A 22819-nucleotide genomic window follows, 5' to 3' on the forward strand; every position below is an offset into this window, starting at 1 on the left:
ACCAGCTGCATAGTTTGAGTCCTGGACCTCTTGACTTGAGAAACACACCAAGCATGTGCTCCAAATCCCGACAGGGTGGAAATATGGAGACGGGATTGCTGTATGACCATTCCCCATGGGGGGTGCTTTCTTGCTTTCTCCCTCTCCCCCTCTCTTCCTCACTCTCTCTCTTCTCTCTCTGTCTCTCTGTCTCACTCTCTCTGGCAAGTACATGTGCCCTCTAGCAAAATAAAATAAAGAAGGAAAAAATAAAGAACATCTGGGAGTGTGATTTCTCACCCCACTCCCCCCCGTCTCTCTGTCTCTTTGGTGAGTACATGCATCCTATTGCAAAAAAGAAAACAAAGTAAAACAATAAGGTTGGCTAGAAGATAATATAGGAAAATGTAAGATAAGGAAAAAGAGTCTAAAATAGTTCACAGAAAGCATTAATTATAAAGAAAAAGACTGATAGTAAGAAATTGAGAAAAGCTAAAATTAAACACTTCTCCTCAAAAGACACCATTGAAAGTGAAAATAAAAGCCAGAATGGTAAAAAAACATTTGTATTATATAAAGGCAACAAATGGCTCATATTCAGAATATATAAAAGAAAAATGGACAAGGTACTTCACACCCAAAAATGAGTGGAGGGTGTGTACAAATAGCACAAAGCATAGGAATAAGTGCTCCCACTTCTTTTTCTTTAGTGGTGACAACATCATGTGACAACACACCACATTTCTAGCCTCGTTTTTTAGGAGAACACAGAGCTTTCTGGTCTTTATTTATAGTACCACACCTTTAGGATTGAGTAGGAATTAAGATTGTTCAAATCTGAATGGCTGTAAGATGCTAATTTCTTGGAAGAAAATAGAGATACATTATTGAACATGATTATTTCTATTTTAAGAAAAGCTCATCTACCATATTATCAAATAATATTGGGCACACTTGTGCATAACCTTCTTCTTAAGAATGGGATGGGGGCCGGCATGTGGTGTGGTGGTGGAGGGGCTGAATTCCCACATGGTCAATCATGGTTCAAGTCTCGAACCTGGCAGCTTGCTTTCTCACTTTCCCTAAAAACAAAATAATAATTGAATGTTTCAGCCTTACTGATAAAACCTGTGGTGGTGGTGGGGGGGAGGTCAGAAAAATATCACCCAAAAAAGCTAATAACTTAGTGTAAAAAAAAAAAATCACTAGACAAGAGGTACACAGAGACTTCTGAATGCATAGTTTCCTCCGATGTTTCCATATTTATTTTGACTTTTTTTCTGCCAAGGATGTCTGCCCTGAGTGTCTGTTATTGATTGTCATAGGAGGAAGATTTTCATGAGATGGCATTGGGATCCAAGGTAACCAGCGTGTGTTCAGCAGGGACTGAAAGCGATAAGGATGGAAAAGCATCTGTGTGTCGAATGCTCCAGTGAGCAATCAGCACTCTCCTGAGATGACCCTTTACTGTTGCTAGGCACTCATTGCTGTTTCTGGAGTGGGTGGCAGCATTATGTAATGCTGAACCACATTGCCATCCTTTTTATATATCTTTGGGGAAAGAATGAGAACTTCCTGGGTTTTTCTTTCGAACTATTAAATTTTCAGGATTGAATCAAAATTGAGATGGTTTGAATTTGGCCCCCAAAAAATGAATGATTGTGTATTTAAGGAAAAAAATGTCTATTCTTGGGCATGACATTACTGTTTCAGGAGAAGCGATTTCACCGTAAGCATCAAAGAACATTAGGCACTCTCATGCATAAGGAGTATTTACATAAATCACATTAGGTATAGGGAACTCCCATAGCTCTATTTTATTTTGCCCTCGCCCAGAAGTACCTAAGGGGAGACCGATTGATTTCCTTTCTCCTTATGGATTTTTCTGATTAACCTTTTTTTTTTCAAACAAAGCCTCTGGAAATTTAAATATTAAGAGAGCAGTTTAGATTTTCATTTTCAGCAGTCTAGTGAAAAATGTAACTGTAATGGGCCCTCCACTGAAAGCAGCAGAAAATCTTAGGTAAAATATCTTATTGATGACATTTTTAAATGCACTAGTGATGAAAGCCATTCAAACCATGGGTGATTTTATAAATAAATAAATATCCATGAGTTCATACTAAGTAAACGATTGAATAAATAAATGAGTAGAGTGGGCAAATCTTTCAGACACCAAAAAAATCCAAATAATTTAGATAAATAACACCACTGTTAAGGAAGCAATCCATAACTCCCCACTTCTGAGGTGTAGGATAGACATTATTTCTTTCTCAAAAGTGTAGGAAGCTGGAAAGGGGTGCCGTAACTGTATCTGACATGTACTCCTTCAGCCAAGTGATCAAGGTGGACATCACCAGTGCGAAGTGTGTTGATACTATATACCCGTGATATATGATGAAAGTAATATATCATCTTTGTGATATCCCTCCCAAAACTGTCCTGAGAGAGACAGTCTAAAAGATACTTAACTAGCACTCCTCAAAACTATCGAGGTTATCAAAAATAAGAAAGGCTTGAGAAACCTTTAGGGGATCCTAGGAAGACATAATGATTAAATTTATTCTGATCAATGAGGCAGTAAAAACCAATAAATCTGAATAAAGTATGAACTTTAATGATAGTGCACTGTGATTAAGACAGCTGGCTCCCACGTAACTGATGGGATGGTTCATGTCCCAGACCTGGCAGCTTGAGATGCACAGGGTGTGCGTGTGTGCCTGCCCAAAATCCCAAAGAGAAATGGAAGAGGAGGGATTATGGCAAGGCCATGCCCCATTGAGTATGATGTTTCTCTCTCTCTCTCTCTTCTTTCCCTCTCCCTCCTCCAGTGAGTACACATGCCCTTGAGCTAATTAATAATAATAATAGTGCATTGTGGGGTTTTATTTATTTATTATTATCAATTTAATATTTGCTAAAGGGCACACAGTCACCATAGAGAAAGAGAGAGAGGGAAAGTGAAAAAACAAGCTGTCAGGTCCAGGACTTGAACCACGGTCGATCATGTGAGAGTTCACACCACCTGCTGGCCCAGTATTGCATTGTCAATGATTTGTCACTTGTGGTAAATGTGCCATATCAATGCAAAATTCTAAAAATATCAGAAACTGGGTGTGAGATGTATGGGAACTCTATGTTATCTTTACAATTTTGTTTGTATATCTAGACTATTCTAAATTAAAATTTTATTTTAAGAAAGTAAGTTGAAGACATTATGACATTTCAGTCCTGATTATTATATATCCTAAACAAAGCATTAGTTTTTAAAGCTTTTTTAAAATTTTTACTTATTTATTTTAATTTGACCAGAAAGAGAAAGAGGAAAAGTGAGAAAGCAAGCCACCAGGTCTGGGACTTGAACCGCAGTTGGCCATGTGGGAGTCCAGCACCCTTTACCAACATGCCACCTGCTGGCCCCAGCATTTCTTTTTTTTTTGAGAGAGACTTTTGCTATAGAGTGCATGTGACACAGAGAGACAGAGAAACAGAAAGCAAGAAGTCCCCCTGAGAGGGGCTGGCACATTGCAGTCCCTTCTCCTCTATCCTCCTTTCAGGATTTTGGGCATGCACACACAATCACCCAGAGTGATTTAGAGCCACTGGATCCAGGGCTTGAACCGTGGTCGACTATGTGGGAGTTCAGAAATGTAACCATTGTGCCATCTGTCCCACAAAGCATTTTCTTATATAATCACAAGACTAGTACAACCTAAGAAATATAACGTTGCTAAAATATTAACACCTAAAGTACAGTTCAAATCTTAACTGCCCAAGTTGCCCCAATAATGCCATATTTTGCTACATCATTTTTGTTTTAATACAGAATCCAATCAATGAAGATTACATTTAATTTGATATTTCTCTTTAGGCTCTCTAAAGAGTTGTCCGCTCATAAGGAAGTTCAACACCTTTTCAATTTACACATCACTATCCTTCATTTGATCATTTTATGTTTCTTTAGGGAGGGGGAAAAAAGGAGTCAGCATTGGTGGAGACTGTATCATGTCTCCACATTGTCAGTAGGGTCATCCAAAACTGCCTTTCATGAAACAATGAGCAATGCTTCCTAAGAGGCGGGAGGCTTGGCAGTGCCAGCCAGCCAGCATGCTAACTTCCTGCTGTACTTACTGATGTCAGAATTAAATTGGGTGTTGGTGTGGTTCTTGCTACATACACTTGTTTCTTTTTCTATTGAGTTGTCCAAGATAGAAATAAAGTTTCCACTTCTCTGATTTTTTTTTTTTTTTAACTCTACTAAGGAAGTACTTAGACCTTACTTAGGTCAGTTACCATCTCCAGAGATCAGGGAATACTTTAACATGTTTTTACAGTGTTTCTTTTTTGTGTTCTGATGGTCAATTTTTTTCTACTGTTTGTTTTCCCTATAAAATAAGGAGACCAAACCTTCTTTTAACCTCATTAATGGAAGATACAATAGTAACCTGCAGGGTACCCATGAAGGAAGGGAAAGCCTCAACATGAAGAGGGAGATTGTTCTGGCTGTAGGGAGTGGCATGGGAAAAAATGACTGAGCTGGAAACACTGGAGGCACTGAAATGATTTGAATAGACAAAATAAAGGAAGTGGTTAGAGAAATATGATAAATTAAGTTTTGATTAAAAAGCAATGGTGAGTCCACTGATACATGGCTTGGAATAGAAGAAACCTTACCTAGCACTTTGCATGCCATCCATCATAGCTGTTTTTGTTTAATGGAGAATTCTTTGAAAGCAAATTATTAAATTCACTTCAGATTGGACGGCTCCCAGCAAAGAGTTGTAGTATTCATTCATGAAGTGACTGTAGGTGACTGTAGCTTAGGTTGCACAGCAAGTGTGACTGTTTTATGGGAGAACTTGGCAAAGATTTTAGATATAGTTTAATGCAGGGATGTTCACTTAATGGTCATGTGGTATTAAATGAATCTCACAGGTCAGGGTGGAACCCACGTTTATCACTTCCCTTCCTTATCCTCTTTTTATTTATGTAAAGGGGTGGATTTTAGGAGAGGGAATTTTCTCGGTGTTTTCAAAATTGGTTTGTGTATTATTTTTCTTCACAGAAGCTTTAAAAAAAAAAAAAGATTACAACTGAGCTCACAAGTTATCTTTAAGTCCATGGGGTTTTACAAATCCTATCCTTAAGGAGCTAAATAAAGTAAACAGTTCTCTGAGTTAAGAGTTACTCAAGAGTCAGGAGTTGGTCAGATGATATGAGTAATTCTTAACTCCTTCAACTGTAGCTACCTAACCAGTTTGATAGTAATTGGAGAGTATGATGTTGATTAAAGACCTAGATATTCTTTTAAGTAGTCTTAGAACACAGTTTTTAAAACATGGGTCTTAGGGATCTGCAGGTGGCGTGGTTGTAAAGGTGCTGGACATTCCCACTTGGCCGACCATGGTTCAAGTCCTAGACCTGGTGGCTTGCTTTCTCACTTTCTCTCTCTGTGTCTCTCTCTGGTCAAATTAAAATAAATAAATGAATAAATAAAATGTAAAATAATTCTAAAAATAAACATGGGTTTTGGATTGTATATATATACATGGGTCACAATTATAATTACCTAGACAACTTCTGAACATTGAGTTCATTCAGCTACTAATACTGGGAATCTGCTATGAGCTACACATTGTATAAAGTACAAGGTTTTGGAGGGTTTTGTTGTTGTTGGTTTCTTTCTTTTTTAGTACAGAAAAATTACACGTTTCTTGCTTTGACTTTGCATTTCCTGGGTACTTAACTGGTAACTTATTCTCTCAGAGCCTTACTTTTATCATCTGTAGGAATAGGACGGTAAGGAGCCAGCTGGTGGCGTGATGATTAGGGGCACTGGACTCCCACACAGCTGAGTGCAGTTTAAGTCCTGGACCTGGCAGCTTTCCCTCTCCCCCTCTTCTCCTCTCCCCCTCTCCCCTTCTCCCCTTCTCTCCCTTTCCGATCAAATTAAAATAAACAAATAAATACTCAAATAAATAAAGTTAAATAAAAAATAATTATTAAAAAAAAGAAAGAAATAGCTGGTAACATCTTTTCCCACCTAGGAATTTGTTTGTGTTGGCAATCAGAATTGAAACATTTACAGCTGGTAAACTGGGAAACGCTGTAGACTGTGGAGAAAATGGCCGTCTTTCAGCTCTGTGAGCCTTTCTGTGGAACATTACCCACCAGATGCTGAATTGGGTGCCTCCAAGGTTTGTAGCCCTCTGTTCCATAATGAACTCTGGTTCAACATTCTTTCAAACATTTTCCTTTGGCTGGAGTAAACAACACAAAGAGTAGGATACTGTTGTGGTAATGGGACTATGCCTAGGGAAGAGGGAGTGAAGGAATAAGGAAGGTTAAATCTAATTTACTGTGGTTTGATTTTTTTTTTTTCCCCTAGTTTTTATCTTTAGCTTTCCCTTCAGAGTGGAAATGAGAAGTTCTGGAGTAAAATTAGAAGTTTAGCTCTGACAAGAAGAAAATTCCAAGGTTCATAGCGCTTGATGACTATTATTAGAAACATGAATGAAGTCCTTCAAAGGAGTTGTTACTTATTGTCTTTTTATCTCCTTGGTGGTTTTAACCTTGTACCTTTGGTTATAAAATTCAGGATTTGGGGAGGAGTTATGGGTTTGACCTTTTCCTTATATAATTTTCATATTTCACTTTAAGGTTGTAGCTGTTTAACCACTGTTACTAACTGAGAATTCTGTACTAGCAGGGATTTTTAGCCACAAATCTCATTTCTTCTTTTCACCTGTATAAGACAAATTTTTCGTATTATTTTGACAGTGACAGACATGAACTTTTGCTGTCTGATAACTGCTCAAATGGTGGCAGAATGACTCATGTAGGAAGGTTATCACAGGGACTGTATCCACGTACATTGGTTATCACTAGACTTTGCACCACTACTAATCATTTGACCTAAAGCAGGCACTAGTTGATTATTTTCAAATGTTTTAAATTGTTGTCATCTTAGTTTATGTAGCTCTCATTTTTGTATATCAGCTCTTAAATTTAAGTATGTAAGAATAGTGTTTGACAAAAATTAAGATAAGCTATAGTCACTTTCACATTACTTTTAAAAATCCAGTTAGACTGAAACTAGCTTTCTGTATTGACAGTGTATTGTTTAATCATGATCAGTTTCTTTTTTCTTTTTAAATTTTGTAAATATATATTTAATTTTATTTGTTATTATTATTTTTTTAATTTAATGAGAGAAGCAGAGAGAGAAAGTGAGAGAGCAAGCCTCCAGGTCTAAGACTCGAACCATGGTCAGTCATGTGGGATTCCAGCACCCTAACCACCACACCACCTGCTGGCCCCAGTCATAATCAGTTTCAATCCTAAACCAAAGTAAGCATAATATTGTCACACTTGTTGAAGATGCAGAATTTAGAAATTCAGATTCTTGGATGTGACTGCCAAAGATTCTTATTCTCAATTGAGTCTTTTTTTTTTTTTTAAGAATTTTTTTTTTTTTTGGTACCAGCAGTTAGCATAATGGCTTATCCCTGACCGTAGTCAGCTGTGGTTTGAGTCCCGGACCTGGTAGCTTAAACTCACGCCAGGTGTGTGTACGTGCGTGCCCAAGATCCAGCGAGGAGAATGGAGGAGAAGCGATTGTGGCGTGGCCATTTCCCCTGGGTGGTGATTTCTCGCTTTCTGTCTCTCTGTCTTTCTAGTGAGCACACGTGCCGTATAGCAAAAACCTCTCAAAAAAAGAAAGAAAGAATTTTTTATTTCTATTTATTTATTTATTTATATTAATTTGAACAGACAGAGAGAGAGAAAGAGAAGGGGAAAATGAGAAAGCAAGCTGCCAGGTTTGGACTTGGACCAGGGTCAGTCTCGTGAAAGTCCAGGACCTTTACCACCAAGCCACCTGCTGGGCTCCTCAATTGATTCTTAACACAGATAAGTTTGGGAAATAATGAACCATTTATAATTGATGTTTTTAAAATTCTGAAGGGTTTAGAATTCCCCAGAGGATCCTACAATGGAGGAAATTAAATCATCTCAGGCACCTGTTAGTTGCATTTACCTCTTTTGTTCCTGAAGTTCCTTAGAAAGATTTATTTCTCAGGGAAGAAACTATTTCTTTGAGAAAAAAAAAATCAGAAAACTGCTGTCATAAAATAGGCTATTTCTAGCTTTCCATACTAAGGTTAATATTGAGTCTTTTTTTCCCCCTAAGTTTCTTTCTTTCTTTCTTTCATGTTCAAGAGACCCCGTAATAGGGCCTTGATACTCCAATCCACCCCCAGCTCCAGCCAGCCCTGGATCATGGGTGCACGCACCTGGCCTGTCAGGAAAGTCTCTGGACACAAACCCAGAACCCTCTCATGTGGTTCAGCCTTGCAGAGAATCATGTTTTATCACTACTTCACCATCCAGTCCTTCTGTTTTTAAAATAGAGTCTGTGTCCATGTTATGGAACTAATATTCAAACAATTTAGCATGAGCTATGATCATAAATGGCAGAAAATTTTGCCCTCTTTCTTGATCTTCCATTTTTAAGCTGTTTTTTAAGTGTGGTTGTCATCATAGATTGCTTTCTTATTTCACTAAATTCTGTGCATTCCTGTTACTTATAGCACCCATTGTCCTCCTGATACAGGCAGACTATAGTTTCCCTTAGCTCAAACACATGCAGGCAGTGGCCCGCTGGTGGTGCCTAACAGCTGCAGGAAAGGGGACTGATTCATATCGTTTGCTAATTTCCATGATGTAAAGCACTAGCTACAATAGCCTGTTTCAAGCTACCAATATGATCTAAGTAGATGTGGAGCAGGGAAGAGATGCACACAGCATACTTAGTAATTTCCACCTCGAGATAGAATAGATATGCATGACTTTAATAGCATAGCACAATAATTAGGAAATGGTGATTTTTGAATATTCTTTATTTGTAATATATTTTATATGTATAAATTATTTCCCTGTAAGGATATTCAACAATCTGTTTCCTTGCTTATCTTTGCATAAAGAGATTGTCTCAAAATGGGAGAAGACTTTTGCTTTACATTTTCTGCCTTATTTTATTACTTAAATTAACTACTGTATTGAGTTTATGAACATCAGGTGGTATTAAAGAAGAAGCTCTCTAGGGACTTTGATGCAGGGTTGAGGAACCAGCACCGGAGGTTCCCAATGAGATACCACCATTTAAAAGCTGATTTTTTTCTGGGTTACCTGGCACCTTAGAGCCCAGCTTTGTGCCTAATCACTCTCATACATTTCTACTACTTATTTTCCATTATGTTCTTAAAATGATCTGAGAAATCTCTTTACCAAATGGATATGTTAAATTATAAAGAAAGATAAGAGAATTGAGACCAAGGGAAAATAAAACAGCAATCAAAGAAAATTCAAATCTGGGAATACAAATATAAACATACCAATTCTAGGAACCATCACAGTTGAACAACAGATTTGACTCTGAGTTTCTGGGCAGCCTACTAAAATGAAAATGAAAGAAAGAAAGAGAGAGTATAATTCAGATAGAAGAAAAGTCCTTTTTTCAAAGAAAGCCAAGCATTGAATTGTACTGAATTCTGTAGTAATTCTCACACCTCAAATTTCATAGAAAGGGACACAGACTAATAAACAGTGCCCTTGACACTATTCCTCTAGTACTTACAGATTATATATCAGTTTCTTATACTTCAAAAACCCAAGAATGTAATGTTACATTTCCCTTAAATGAAATAAGTATACTACTTTAGGACTATAACATAGTCATCAAACTTGAGCCAAAGTTATGATGATATCACCTAAAAGAATAGAGATTTAGAACAAAGCTGGCAAAAGATGACAAATACGTGTGTTTGGCTCCTGGCCTTTGTTCAGTTGAGGTCATTGTGCCATGTTGGAAAAGATTCTGAGACTAGGGTCAGCAGAAACAAATGCAGTGAATGACTTGCAATCTCTGCCTTGATCACAGGAATGGAAAGTAGTGGAGGAACCTCTTCCTGTTTGCCATTCTTCCTGCAGGCTATCTTAATGTACATTTCACTGGTCTGTCTGTCTCTAGTGTATTTTGTGTTGCTTTTTGTGACTGTAGATGAGGAATATTTTTATCCTGATTAACGGATTATCAATGAGCTTGGTTTTCCATCATTCTTATTTTTGATCCTATAGTTTATTTTGTTTGTTTAATATTAGCAATCCTATTTTAGTGAAACTCTAGTCTCACTGAGGTGGTGGGTTTTTTTTTTTATTTTTTGTTTTTGTTTTTGCCTTTAGCCTAATAGATCACAGTAATTACAATTTTTTTGTTTAGAAGCATAATTCTGAAAGTGGTGAAATAAGAGTTTGCCGAGTAATTCCTATATGCACATGATCATATTACATATTATTAATATGTAGATTATCAGTAATTAACTGTTATGCTGTACTAATTTTTAACAAACTACAATTTAAATTATTTTACAGTATTAGGGAGGGAATTAGTATTCTAAATAAAAATGTGAGGTTAGGGCTGGCAGATGGTATGGTTAAGAGCAGCAGAATCTCACATGACTGACTACACTTTGATTCCCGGACCTGGCGGCTTGCTTTCTCACTTTTTCTCTTTTGCTTTCTCTTATATATTATTTAAATACATAAATAAGTTATTTTTTAAAAGAATTATTTTATTTTAACTTTATTTATATATTTATTTATTTCAGTTTGACCAGAGAGGGACAGAGCAAGAGAGAGAAAGTGAGAAAGCAAGCTGCTAGGTCCAAAACCCAAACCATGGTCAGCCATATAGGAGTCAGCACTCTTAACCAGCATGCCACCTACCAGCCCCAAAATAATTCTTAAAAACAGAAAAATGTGGGGACCAGCAGGTGGTATGGTGGGTAAAGGGCTGGACACTCCCACATGGCCAACCATTGTTCAAGTCCTGGACCTGGTGGCTTGCTTTCTCACTTTCCCTCTCTCTGTCTTTCTCTGGTCAAATTTAAATAAATTAATGAATAAATAAAATTAAATAGTTCTTTTTAAAAATGTGAGGACGATTTTTTTAAATTTCTGGTTTAGAAATTAAATGTTAATACCACCAACTACAATACATATTTAGGGATTATTTTTCCTCTTAGAGATTTATACTCGACGTGATTGTTCTAATCCGTATTTTATTACCTTAGAAACACAGTTAATCTGTTGAAAAACAAGCCTAATGATTACTGACTCTACTACTTTACTTGATTCATCTGTTGACTTTTTTCTTCTTTATTTTTTAAAATAGTTCTTTAATGGGTATGTTCATACATTTCTGCTAAGACTATAAATTGACATTACCCTTGTAAAGAACAGTGTCTGTGCATATATATATATAAAAATCTCCCAAAGACCTTCAAAAGTACAAGCCCTTTGACCCAATTAGTCCACTTCTAGGAAAATGTCATTAGGAGATAAACAAAAGTTGTTAGTGTGGTTTCAGAGTGAGAGTACCTGACTTTGAATCCTGTCAACAAACTTACAAATGGTATGACTTATGGGGACCAGCAGTTAATGTAATGGCTATGTTGCTGGACTCCCATGTAATCAACCATTGTTCAAGTCCCAGACCCTGTGGCTTAAACTCAAGCCAAGCGCATGTGCGTGCGTGCCCAAGATCCCAAGAGGAGAACGGAGGAGAAGGGATTGCGGCATGGCCATTCCCCCAGGGGGTGATTTCTTGCTTTCTGTCTCTCCGTCACTCTCTTTCTGGTGAGCGCACGCACCCTATAGCAAAAACCTCATTAAAAAAATAAACAAATAAATTGTATGACTTGTGTTAGTTTCTTAACTTTCTTAAGCCTGCTCTTTTCATCTGTAAAATTGGTTTTAAAATAGCACCTATTTCTAGGTGTTATTGTGAATACCAGTGAAGTACTATGCATAAAATACTTAACATCATGCTTCTTAGAAACTGCCAATACATAATTACAGTTATTAGTACTAATAGAAAGATTGTTCATTAATTAAAATAGTAGACATATATCTACATATTTTATTTTTCATATGTTTTCTTTTAAATATGATAATAATATTAATGGGACCAGCAGATGCAGATGACATAATGGTTACATCGCCAAATTCCCACGTTGTTGACCACTGTTTAAGTTCCAGACCTGGCCGCTTAAAACTCACTGGCCATGTGTGTGTGCCCAAAATACCAAGAGGAGAAGGGATTTCGGCATATCCGTCTCCCTAGGGGATGATTTCTCGCTTTCTGTCTCTGGTGAGCTCTGGCGCCCTATAACAAAAATCTCTCAGAAAGAAAGAAAGAGAGAAAGAAAGAGAATGATAGCAATATTAATAGATCACGAAGAAAGAAGTTTGGGGTCAGCAGGTGGCATCGTGGCTAAGGTGCTAGACTCCCACATGGCCATCTGTGATACAAGCCCAGGCCTGTTGAGTTGAAAATCACACCAAACACGTGTGCGTGCATGGTAAAATCCTGAGAGGAAAATGGAAGAGAAGGGATTGCAGTGTGGCCACCCCCTCACCCCCCAATGGGGTGATTTTTTACTTTCCCTCTCTCTTCCTCTCTCCAGTGAGTACATGCACCTTGTGACAAAAGCCTAAAAAAAAAAAAAAAAAAAAAAGTTTGGGCCGGATTCCTGGTGCAGCAGTAACGCACTGCCCGAGAGAAGCCAGGTCCTGGAGTTGGTTGGAACCTCCAGCCTGGTCAGCCTGAAACATGCCAGGTACACACAAGAGTGCCCAAAATCCAGTGGGCAGGAGGACTAGAGGAAGGTGGTTATGGCGTGATCAGACTCTGCAGAGGGCGCTGACCTTTTTCTCTCTCTGTCACTCTCACATGCACACATGTGCTCTATCATGAATAAAAAGAAGAATAAAAGCACCTGAATAGTCATGGTGAAGAGAAACTATTAATTTTAAAAAAAAAGTTGTTTAAGTCCTTGGACTTAGTGCTTTATATTATAACTCGTTTAGATGTAAATTAACTCCTAATCAGCTGTGTTATTAAACTTTTTTTTAGTGTAATTTTTACCAGAGGGTGTGTGCTCCCTACCCCCAAGTCAGAGAGGGAGAGAAAAAAAAAGAAAAGAAGAAAGCACATCCCACAGGGCATGATCACACTGCAATCTCTTCTCCTCCATCTCTCCCTCCTTTCTGGATTCTGGGCATGCATGCACATACATCAGCATGTTTTTCTGGGACTCATACTGCATAGCATGCCATGGGGATCCAGCCATCTTAACGACCAGCTCATCGGCTGTCCCTGTTATTATACTATTATTATGCTTTTTATGATTTTTTTAAAGCATTTGAGAATGACATAACAGACTTGTGAAAGACTGATAAAAATCATAATTAAAAATGTGTACATGGTTGGAACAACCTTCAACAAAAAAGAAAGGTGATTCAGTTAGTAATAGAGTTACCTGTGATTTTTATATTGTTTATACTTTTCAGCATCTTCTAAAAATTACACAGTAAGCTCTTTTTAGGGTCTTCTTCAGAAAAATAAGTTTTAGTCAATTTTTTTGTGAAAAGATGCTGGTAATTTCTATGCTTTGGTGACATTACTTCTAGTGTTAAGAGCATTCTTACAAGATATTTGGGGACTTATCTTTGAACATGCTACAATTCTCTCAAACAATTTTGGTGAAGGATGGATTACGACTGAACACCTTTTTAGAAAATAGCCATTTAAGTATTTCCCATATATGAAAAATGATCCAAGACCACTATTGCATTCTTATAAGTGATTTTGCTTGTTTCATTTTTAAAATATAGGAGTAAAGGTTTTCAACATAGCCATAGTTTATAAATTTCAGAAGCAACTTTACCTTAGTTGCTTTAGAGAGCAAAGAGTATCTTACCTATACTGGCCAAGTCCTCTCTGTTTAGGCAGAAATAAGATGAAGAGGAAATAAGTAATATTTCTTCCTGCCTCTGTAACTGAAACAATATTCAAATTTATAGGTGAATTTTATTTGTAGCAGTTATTCCCTTTATAAATCCTGAGTTTATCTTGTAGGTGGCCTTCTAAAATACACTTTATATGATTTTGTAAACTGTGCTCAGACTTTGGCTTTATGCCCGACCTCCCAGGTTGCAAACATCTACAGTGGACCCCAGTGTTAAAAGAAATAATCTCCTCCCCCCCCAAAAAAAAAAAGACCTAGAAAATATTACAGATGTTAGTAATAAATTATTCAGTGGTATTCACATTGAAACAGTAGTAAATTATAATATCGATAGTGGTAGTTTATAAAAATAGTCCCAGTCAGAACCCTGTCCAGGAGGGAGGAGATTGTCATTCATTAGCCAGACTTTAGAGAGGAGACAGCTTCCCAGACTGTTGGAGAGACAACTTCCAGGCTGCAAATGTTGCCCAACCTGGGCAAGGCCAAAAACCTCACATAGGAACTGTGGAGAAGCAGCCATTGCTCCCAACTTTGCTATAAAACTAAAGTTATCCTAAAATAAAAAGACTATTTAAAATAATAGACTGGTCAGGCATGGTGGCGCCCACCCTATGGTAAAATAATAAACTGGTGCAGCTTGGGAGCACAGCAGGTAAGTGCTGTGCACATGGACCTGGATCCCACTTGGCCACCCATGGTTCAAATCCCAGCCCCAGCAACTTGAAAAACACACTTTATATGTGTGTTCAAATTTCTAATAGGATGGAGCAATGGAGAAAAAAAGGATTGTAGCATGATCATACCCATTGGTGGGTTTCTTATCTCTCTCTGTGACTTCATGCTAGACAGAATAAGTAATCAATCAAAGAGTTAGAGTTAAGGTAACAGGCAAAAAGGTATCAAATACTCCATGTATCAAAAGATCAGTAAACACTTGAGAATGGTTTTTAAGCTTAACTGGTACTCAGAAATTCATATTTAAATAGCTATAAGGTTATTATTTTTCTCCTATTTGGCTGGCAACCTTTTATTTTTCAATGATTCCTATGATTGGCCATGTATAGGAATATAAAATGGAGCAACCTCTCTAAAAGACATTTTAAAAGTAGATAAAAAAAAAAAAAAGTGCCTTTTGAAGTAGCACCAATCACAACCAGGCAGCAACTGTCATTACTCACAAAAATGTCTTTTCTAAAGAATTACCTTATTTCATTTTCTTTATCATTATTATTTTTTAATTTGACTAGAGAGAGACAGAGAGAGAAAGTGAGAAAGCAAGCCACCAGGTCTGGGACTCAAACTTCTGAGGTGCTAGACTCAAGCCATATGGGAGTCCAGTTCCTCAAAAACTATGCCACCTGCCAGCCTCCACAAATGTCTTTTGACAGTGTTGTGTGCAAGAGCAAAAACTCAGAAATCAGCCAAAAACATGTATTTATGGGATTGTTTAAACAGATGAGAAATTCAGTGTACAAAGCAATTCAGACATTAAGAATAATACTGGGGGGACGAGCAACTGGCGTAATGGCTATGTCGCTGGACTCTCATGTAGTCAACCACTGTTCAAGTGCCGGACCCGGTGGCTTAAACTCATGCCAGGCACGTGTGTGTGCGCGTGCCCAAGATCTCGAGAAGAGAATGGAGAAGGGATTGTGGTATGGCCATTCCCCCTGGGGGTGATTTCTCATTTTCTGTCTCTGTTCGTATCTGTCTTTCTGGGGAGCACACACACCTCCAAAAGTAAAGGAAGAAGAAGAATACCATACAATGCTATTTGCAGATGAAGTTTTTATATTACTTGACTATGCCAAATATAAACCATGTATATACTACGTCATGATATTTCTGTATGTATCCTTTGATTATATGTATGCAAATATCTCTCAAATCTGACACTTAAAGATTGTAAGTGGCATTAAGTCCTATTCATGATTTAAGGTCATTTTATAAATGCTTAAAGAGAGTTAGCATATTGCTAAGTAACATATTAAGTACTAGTTCACAGCTGTGATTAAAATTAGACTTCAGTGTTTATCAGGCTAGTGAAGGACCAAGTTTTCATTACTAGAGAGTGTGTGTGTGTGTGTGTGTGTGTGTGTGTGTTTATGTTATGTTTAAGTTATTGCACATGGATACAAAAAAATGGGATTTGGGTACAATATAATGTTGCCTGTGGTTATCTCTTGACTGGTGGTGTTGGGGCAACTCCCCCCCCCCCCCCCCCACCCTCATTCATTTCCTACATTTCTGAAGTTGTTTTTTCAAGGAACAACAGAATATTTTTTGTAATGAGAAAAAAAGTGTTAGATGTTGTGGTTTTTAAAAAAAGTATTTCCATGAAACTACTAACATTGAAATCATCTTTTTGTTAAACAGTGTATTTTTACTTTGTTTTTCAGCGTGTATTTAGTTTAGACACAAATTTTCATTCACACAGATTTACAGTTATGAGTTTGTAAGTACTTGTACTTTCTACTAGGTTAAATTTTCATGAGCCATTAAAAGCATTGTTATGTTTGACTAGTGTTTCATTCTTTCTACTTTTAGGCTGGTGTTTGGAATGCTCTATCCTGCATATTATTCATACAAAGCTGTGAAAACGAAAAACGTAAAGGAATATGTAAGTATACTTTGTGAGTGACTAATATGTCAGTAATACACAAAGCAAGGAAAACTGGTGTTCTTTGAGAAACAGTTAAATGTGATATAAGTGTGAAGTACTGAAATTCATTTTTTTCAAACTAATTGAAGTCAACTCCAAAGCATATTTTCAAAAATAGTTCACTACAGATTGGCATTTAAGTAAGTGTTTGGTTCCCAAGATGAGTAATTGAATAGCTCTTAATTTAGTCTTACAAATTCCAGTATAATCAGGAGTTGGAGGACTTTTTGTTTTATGGCCCTTTTGGTGGTTGGGGGTGATTAGCTATTTCAATTTTTAGGTACACTAGAATATATTTCTCTAGCTTTAAAGTCTTTTTCTTTTTCATAGGTGTTTAATCACTTTCTGATTGACATAAATAACCAGATATTCCATCACTATTGGCAGTTGGAATCCTTTTTCTTCTTAAATTGACTCTATCTCAATATTTCTTTCTCTTTGAGTTTCTTTACCCTATTTTCTTTTTTTCTTGCTTTCACTAATCGTTTTTTATCTTTGCTGTAAGTTTCCTCATTCTGTTTTATTCACAGTGCTTAGTAGTAAATGATCTTCCCTCACCTATTAATGTATATGTAACTTCCTGTGTGTATTGGAGTGAATTTTCAGAGAATAGCAAAAGGATCTTATTGGTGGCTAATCAACAGGGGTAAGCAGTCAGTTCTCACGTAACTGCATTCAATAAATATCATTTCTCTTTTAATTGAGGTGATACTCATAAAATATAAAAATTAATCATTTTCAAGTGGAATTTAGTACATTTATTTAGTACATTTATAATATGGTGCAAACACTACCTCTTCCTACTTTCAAAATATTTTCATCACTCCAAAATTAAAACCTGAGTTCATTAAGCAGTTATACCCTGCCTCCCATTCCTCAAGCTACTGGCCACTACCAATCTGCTTTCTGTTTTATGGATTTCTCTATAATGGACAGTTCATGTAAATGGAATCATATAATGTGTGACCTTTTGTGTCTGGCTTTTTTCACTTAGATAATATTTTTTAAGAACTGCTTATTTCATTTTATTTATTATTATCTTTTTTTTTTTTTTAATTTGATTGGAAAGATTGAGAAAGAATGAGATACTAAGCCTCCAGGTCCAGGACTCAAACTGTGGTCGGCCATGTAGAAGTCTAGCACCTTAACCACCATGCCATCTGTCAGCTCCAATAATGTTTTCAAGGTTCATCTTTGTTTTAGCATGTACCCGTATTTCATTCCTTTTTGTAGATGAATAATATTACATGGTGTAGATATAGCATTTTTAAAATCTCTTGATATGTTGACAAACATTCAAATTCTACTTTTTGGGCATTTTGAATAGCGCTTGCTACAGATTAATATACAAAGATTTTAGTACCTCTTTTTAATTCTTTTGGATATATAGCTGTGTGTTTTTTATTTTTGTTTTCTAAAAGAGATTTTGCTATATGGCATGTACACTCACCAGAGGACAGACAAAGAGAGAGAAAGTGAGAAATGATCCCCTGGGGGGAGGGATGGTCACACTGTAATCCCTTCTCCTCCATTCTCCTCTCAGGATTTTGAGCACATATGCACATGGGCCTAGTGTGAGTTTCAAGCCTCTAGGTCGGCCATATAGGAGTCCAGCACCTTAACCACTACACCACGTGCTGGCCCCTATAGCTGTGGTTCTTTGTAAGAGATCTTGGATTGGTAGTTTGTCATCCAACTCAGCAACTGATCATAGACTAGATCATGATTCTTTATTCTGTAGTTTTAGGAGGTAGGAATGGGGCAGATTCTGAAACCTCTGTAACTCATTCTATTGAAATGTCAGTCGTTCTTTTTCCTGCTTTATATAATACCCGTTTTTTTTATAATTTTATTTTTTAATTAATTTTATTTTTTGAAAGATGGTCTTAAGAATAGGAACCACAATAAGTTCTAATACTTTAAAATCATTTTTATAAGTGGCTCGAAGAGATCTATTTTAATGCATATTGTAATAACTACTTCAACTTTTGTTTTATAGTACTGGCAAACATTAATTTTTAGAAGCCAGCACTAACCTGTTAGCAGTGATTCCCAAGATGCCTATGGTAGAGGTCCAGTTTTGTTTTGTTGTTCCGGTATCATAGACCAATACTTTTGTAAAACAGAATAAAAATTAATTACTAGGAAAAAAGTGAAATAAAAAAAAGCAAAAACAGATGTAATACAATCCCAATTTTTTTTTATTACTAGATTCAATAAACATAAAATTGTCTGTTTTTATACTTACAACATTTCACAGCCTTGCACAGTTCCCTAGATGACACTCTGCCCTACTGCGTAATATTTTAATTTGATTGGAATTCTCTTTTGAAAAATAAAAAATAAGAGTTGCCTGTTATTTCCAAATACCATGAAAATATGAGCTGGGGAGTATAACTCTTTAAGTGTTTATACTTAATAAATGTGAAGCTTCTCCCTACTTGGAATGTTTATGATACTGGGGGGGTTTTGGTTTTCTTGAGAGATTTTTGCTATTAGGGCACATGTCCTCGCCAGGGAGATAAAGAGAAATGGAGAGACAGAGAGCAAGAAATCACCCACTAGCAGGGATGGCCACACCGTGATCCACCCTTTCCTCCAGTCTCCTCTCGAAATTTTGAGTATGAAGGCACACGCGCCAGGTGAGTGTTAAGCCACTGGGTCCAGGACTTGAGCCGTGGTTCGACTACGTGGGAGTCCAGCAATGTAACCATTATGCCATCTGCTGGTCCCTGATACTGGTATTAAATGAGATCTTTCTCTCAATCTGAGCACAGGATGATATGTCTCAACATCGGGCCCACTTCACCTACCAGGCATTTCAGAGACCTAGGGTAATGATTGTCATGCCTCTGTGTATGTGTGCTTATGTAGATATTTGTGCTTACGGTACTCTCTTATCTTGCAAATCAGCTCTCTTTTGTGGGAGAAAAAATAAGTACAAATTGAACACAAAGTTTAAATAAAGAACAGAAACATCGAAAATAAAAACCAAGAGGACAGCGATAAGAAAAAGGTGTTAAATAAGTTATAATAAAAGGAATGCCTTGTTATCTGTACCTAAAAAAAAAAAAGCAGAATGGCTTGTTAAGAAAAAAAGGTGTTAAATAAGTTATAATAAAAGGAATAGGCTTGTTATCTGAATCCTAGAAAAGCAGAAAAGATGTAATTTGAAGATTGTCCTAAGAATCATTCTAGTAAGAGTAGTCCAGGGGCCGGCAGGTGGTGTGGTGATAAAACGCTGTATTCCCACATAGCCTACCACAGTTCGAATCTCCCATACCTGGTGACTTGCTTTCTCACTCTCTTTCTCTCTGTCTCATTCTCTCTCTGTCCTTCTCTGGTCAAATTAAAAATAAATAATAAGTAAAGTTAAATAAAATGATTCTTTAAAATCAAGAAAGAAGTCTGGGCCAGCCAGTTGCATGGTGGTTAAGGCGACTGGATTCCACATGGCCCACTGTACAGTTGGAGTCCTGGACCCTGATGCTTGAAAAACATGTCAAGCAGTGTACATGCATGCCCAGATCTCAAAAGGAGGGAGAAATGGAGGAGAAGGGCATGTGGCATGAATGTCCTCCATGGGGAAGTGATTTTTCTTTCTATCGGTCCCTCTCCATCAAGTGCATGCATCCTCTTCTAACAAATTAAAAGAAAAAAGAAAAAGAAAGAAAGAAAAAGCAACTCATTAACATTTTTATTCATACTGACCAAAACTCCATAAAATTTGTGTTCATGTATAAATATCATATATGTACATGTATATAATTAGATATATACTTAACACAGTTTTTATAGAATGAAGTGTTTATTAACAAAGTAAAAACTGTCTGTACATCATTTTGTGGTAATACTGTTGACTCCGAAAAAAAGTTTTTTTACTCATCCCTTTAGGAAGACTAGAAAAATGAGAGATTCAGGACCAGCAGGTGGCATAATGGTTACTTGGCTAGACTCCCACATAGTCGATACCCCATGGTTGAAACCCCAGACCCGGTGGCTTAAAACTCACAAAATGCACATGTGCATGTGTGCCCGAAATCCCAAGAGGAGAATGGAGGAGAAGGGATTGATACATGGCCTTCTTCCCCCACCCTCACCCCACCTCCTGGGGGTGATTTCTCGCTTTCTGTCTCTTGTCTCTCTGGCAAGTGCATGCGCCTTATACAAAAATCTCTCAAAAAAAAAAAAAAAGAAAAGAAAATGAGGGATTAAAGAGAAACTAGAGGAGTAGAAAGGTAGGTGCCTAGAGCTGGTTTGAAAAGTACATGTTAATTTAAAGCTCCACTTCATTAATATAATGAGAGCTAAAACCAAAAATTATCAGGCACTGAAATAGAAAGGGCAGGGCATCTGTCTTTGACAAGAAATATGATACATGTGGGCCAGGTGGTGGTGCAGGGGTCACATGAGTGGATACACATGTAAGAGGCTCTGGATTCGCATCATGGGCCTCCCTAGGCCTACAGGCACGTGCACATGCCTATGATCCCGGACAACTGAGATTTAAGGGAGGTAGAGTGGTGTGAGGACTCTGTTAGGGGTGCTATCTCTTGGAAAAAAGAGAAATCTTTTAAAAATACATGTAATGAAACTATGAAGACCTATTAACCAAGTTCTCTGCCATCAAGGCGGCCAAGAGACTTAAATTGAGATGTCATCGCGGGCTAATATTGTAGCTTCTATTTATATAATTTCCTAGCAGTTCAAAATACTTTTGCATATCATTGTTTCCCATTGCTGCTATAACGAAATCCTACACTCTTACTGGCTTAAAATGACGTAGGTTTATTCTCTTACAGTCCCAGAGGTCAGAAATCTAAAATGGGTTCATAGGGCTGCATTCCTTCCCAAGGCTCTAGGGGAAAATTCGCTGCCTTGCCTTTTCCAGCTTCTATGACTGCCCACATTCCTTTTCTTATGGCTCTGTTCCTCCACCTTTAAAGCTAGGAATGTTGGCCTGAGAGTTTTTCATGCTGCTAGTTTTCTAGTTCTCTTTTTTTCTGCCTCCTTCCACTGATAAAGGACCCTGGTGATTATATTGGGGCCACCTAAATAATCCAGGGCAGGTGAACTCCGCATCCAAGGTCAGCAGATTAGCAACCTTAATTCCATCTGCAAACTCATTTCTCCTTTACTGTAAAACCTAACATATTCATAGTTTCTTTTTTTTTTTTTTAAGAATTATTTATTTAATTCCATTTGTTATTATTGTTTTCCAACTTAACCAGCAAGAGACAGAAACAGAAAAAGAGAAAGCAAGAAAGCAAGCCACCCTGGTCCTGTACTCGAACCATGGTTATCCACGTGGGAATCCAGCACCTCCAACCACCATGCCACCTGCCAGCCCCCATATTCATAGTTTCTAAAGATTAGGACATGGATGTCTTCACAGTAAAGAGAATTCTGACTATCCCAATAATAATCTTACTGATTCTTACTGAAATCCTGTAAAGGCAGGCAGATTAAATATTCCCTATTACAAGCTCAAAGAAGTGAATTAACCTGCCCAGAATCATGTAAATTATGAAGGCAAGATTAGTAATAGATTGAAGCTCTTCTGTCTCTACTACCTTATTCTTTCTATACTCCCTTTGGAAACAGCTTTTACAACCAGCCAGTGAAGGTGCTTCTGGTTAATTCAAAGGTAGACCTTCAGGAACCACAACCATACAGATATTTTTCAGGAAGAGCAATTAGGCAGTTTAACCAGCAGTAAGGCAGAAACCCCAAATGTCTAAATCAACTATAAACTAAGAGATTTAAAATAGACATTCTGTAATGTGTTGACAGTCCCTTAGACATTTTCAATCTAATTTTACTGTGGCAAAATTTTTAAAATTATTTTATTGAACTTAATTAATTTGTTTGTTTATTTAAATTTGACTGGAGAGGTACAGAGTGAGAGAGAGAAGGAAAGTGAGAAAGCAAGCTGCCAGGTCTGGGACTCGACTCACGGTCGGCCATGTGGGAGTCCAGCGTCCTTACCCACCATACCTCCTGCTGGCCCTATTGTGGCAAAATTTTTGAATATCATTTCCTTTTTTTTCTTTTTTTCTTTTTTTTTGGAGAGGTTTTTGCCATAAAGGCAGAGAGCTAGAAAGCAAGAAATCACCCAGGGGGAATGGCCACACCACAATCCCTTCTCCGTTCTCCTCTTGGGATCTTAGGCACGCATGCACACGCGCCCGGCGTGATTTTAAGCCACCGGGTCCGAGACTCAAACCGCAGTCGGCTACGTGGGAGTTCAGCGGCATAACTATTACACTAAATGCTGGCCCCTGAATATCATTTCTTGACCCACCTG

General features: G+C 37.4%; 1 protein-coding gene across 2 annotated transcripts in view; it reads left to right on the forward strand.

Moving 5' to 3' along the window:
- REEP3 (receptor accessory protein 3) overlaps positions 1 to 22819 on the forward strand; it is a 98470-nt gene that overhangs the window by 22607 nt on the left and 53044 nt on the right. The window contains exons 1-2 of one of the 2 annotated variants that reach the window (XM_027774080.1): positions 6027 to 6176; positions 16398 to 16470. In XM_027774080.1, coding sequence (XP_027629881.1) covers positions 6154 to 6176; positions 16398 to 16470 — 96 coding nt within the window. In that variant the 5' untranslated portion in view covers positions 6027 to 6153. Of the gene's footprint in view, positions 1 to 6026; positions 6177 to 16397; positions 16471 to 22819 lie in introns of those variants that run through there. The other variant, XM_006154166.3, reaches the window with a different exon arrangement.

This window comes from Tupaia chinensis, unplaced genomic scaffold, assembly GCF_000334495.1.
Source record: "Tupaia chinensis unplaced genomic scaffold, TupChi_1.0 Scaffold000399_1, whole genome shotgun sequence".
NCBI classification, from domain to species: Eukaryota; Metazoa; Chordata; class Mammalia; order Scandentia; family Tupaiidae; genus Tupaia; species Tupaia belangeri.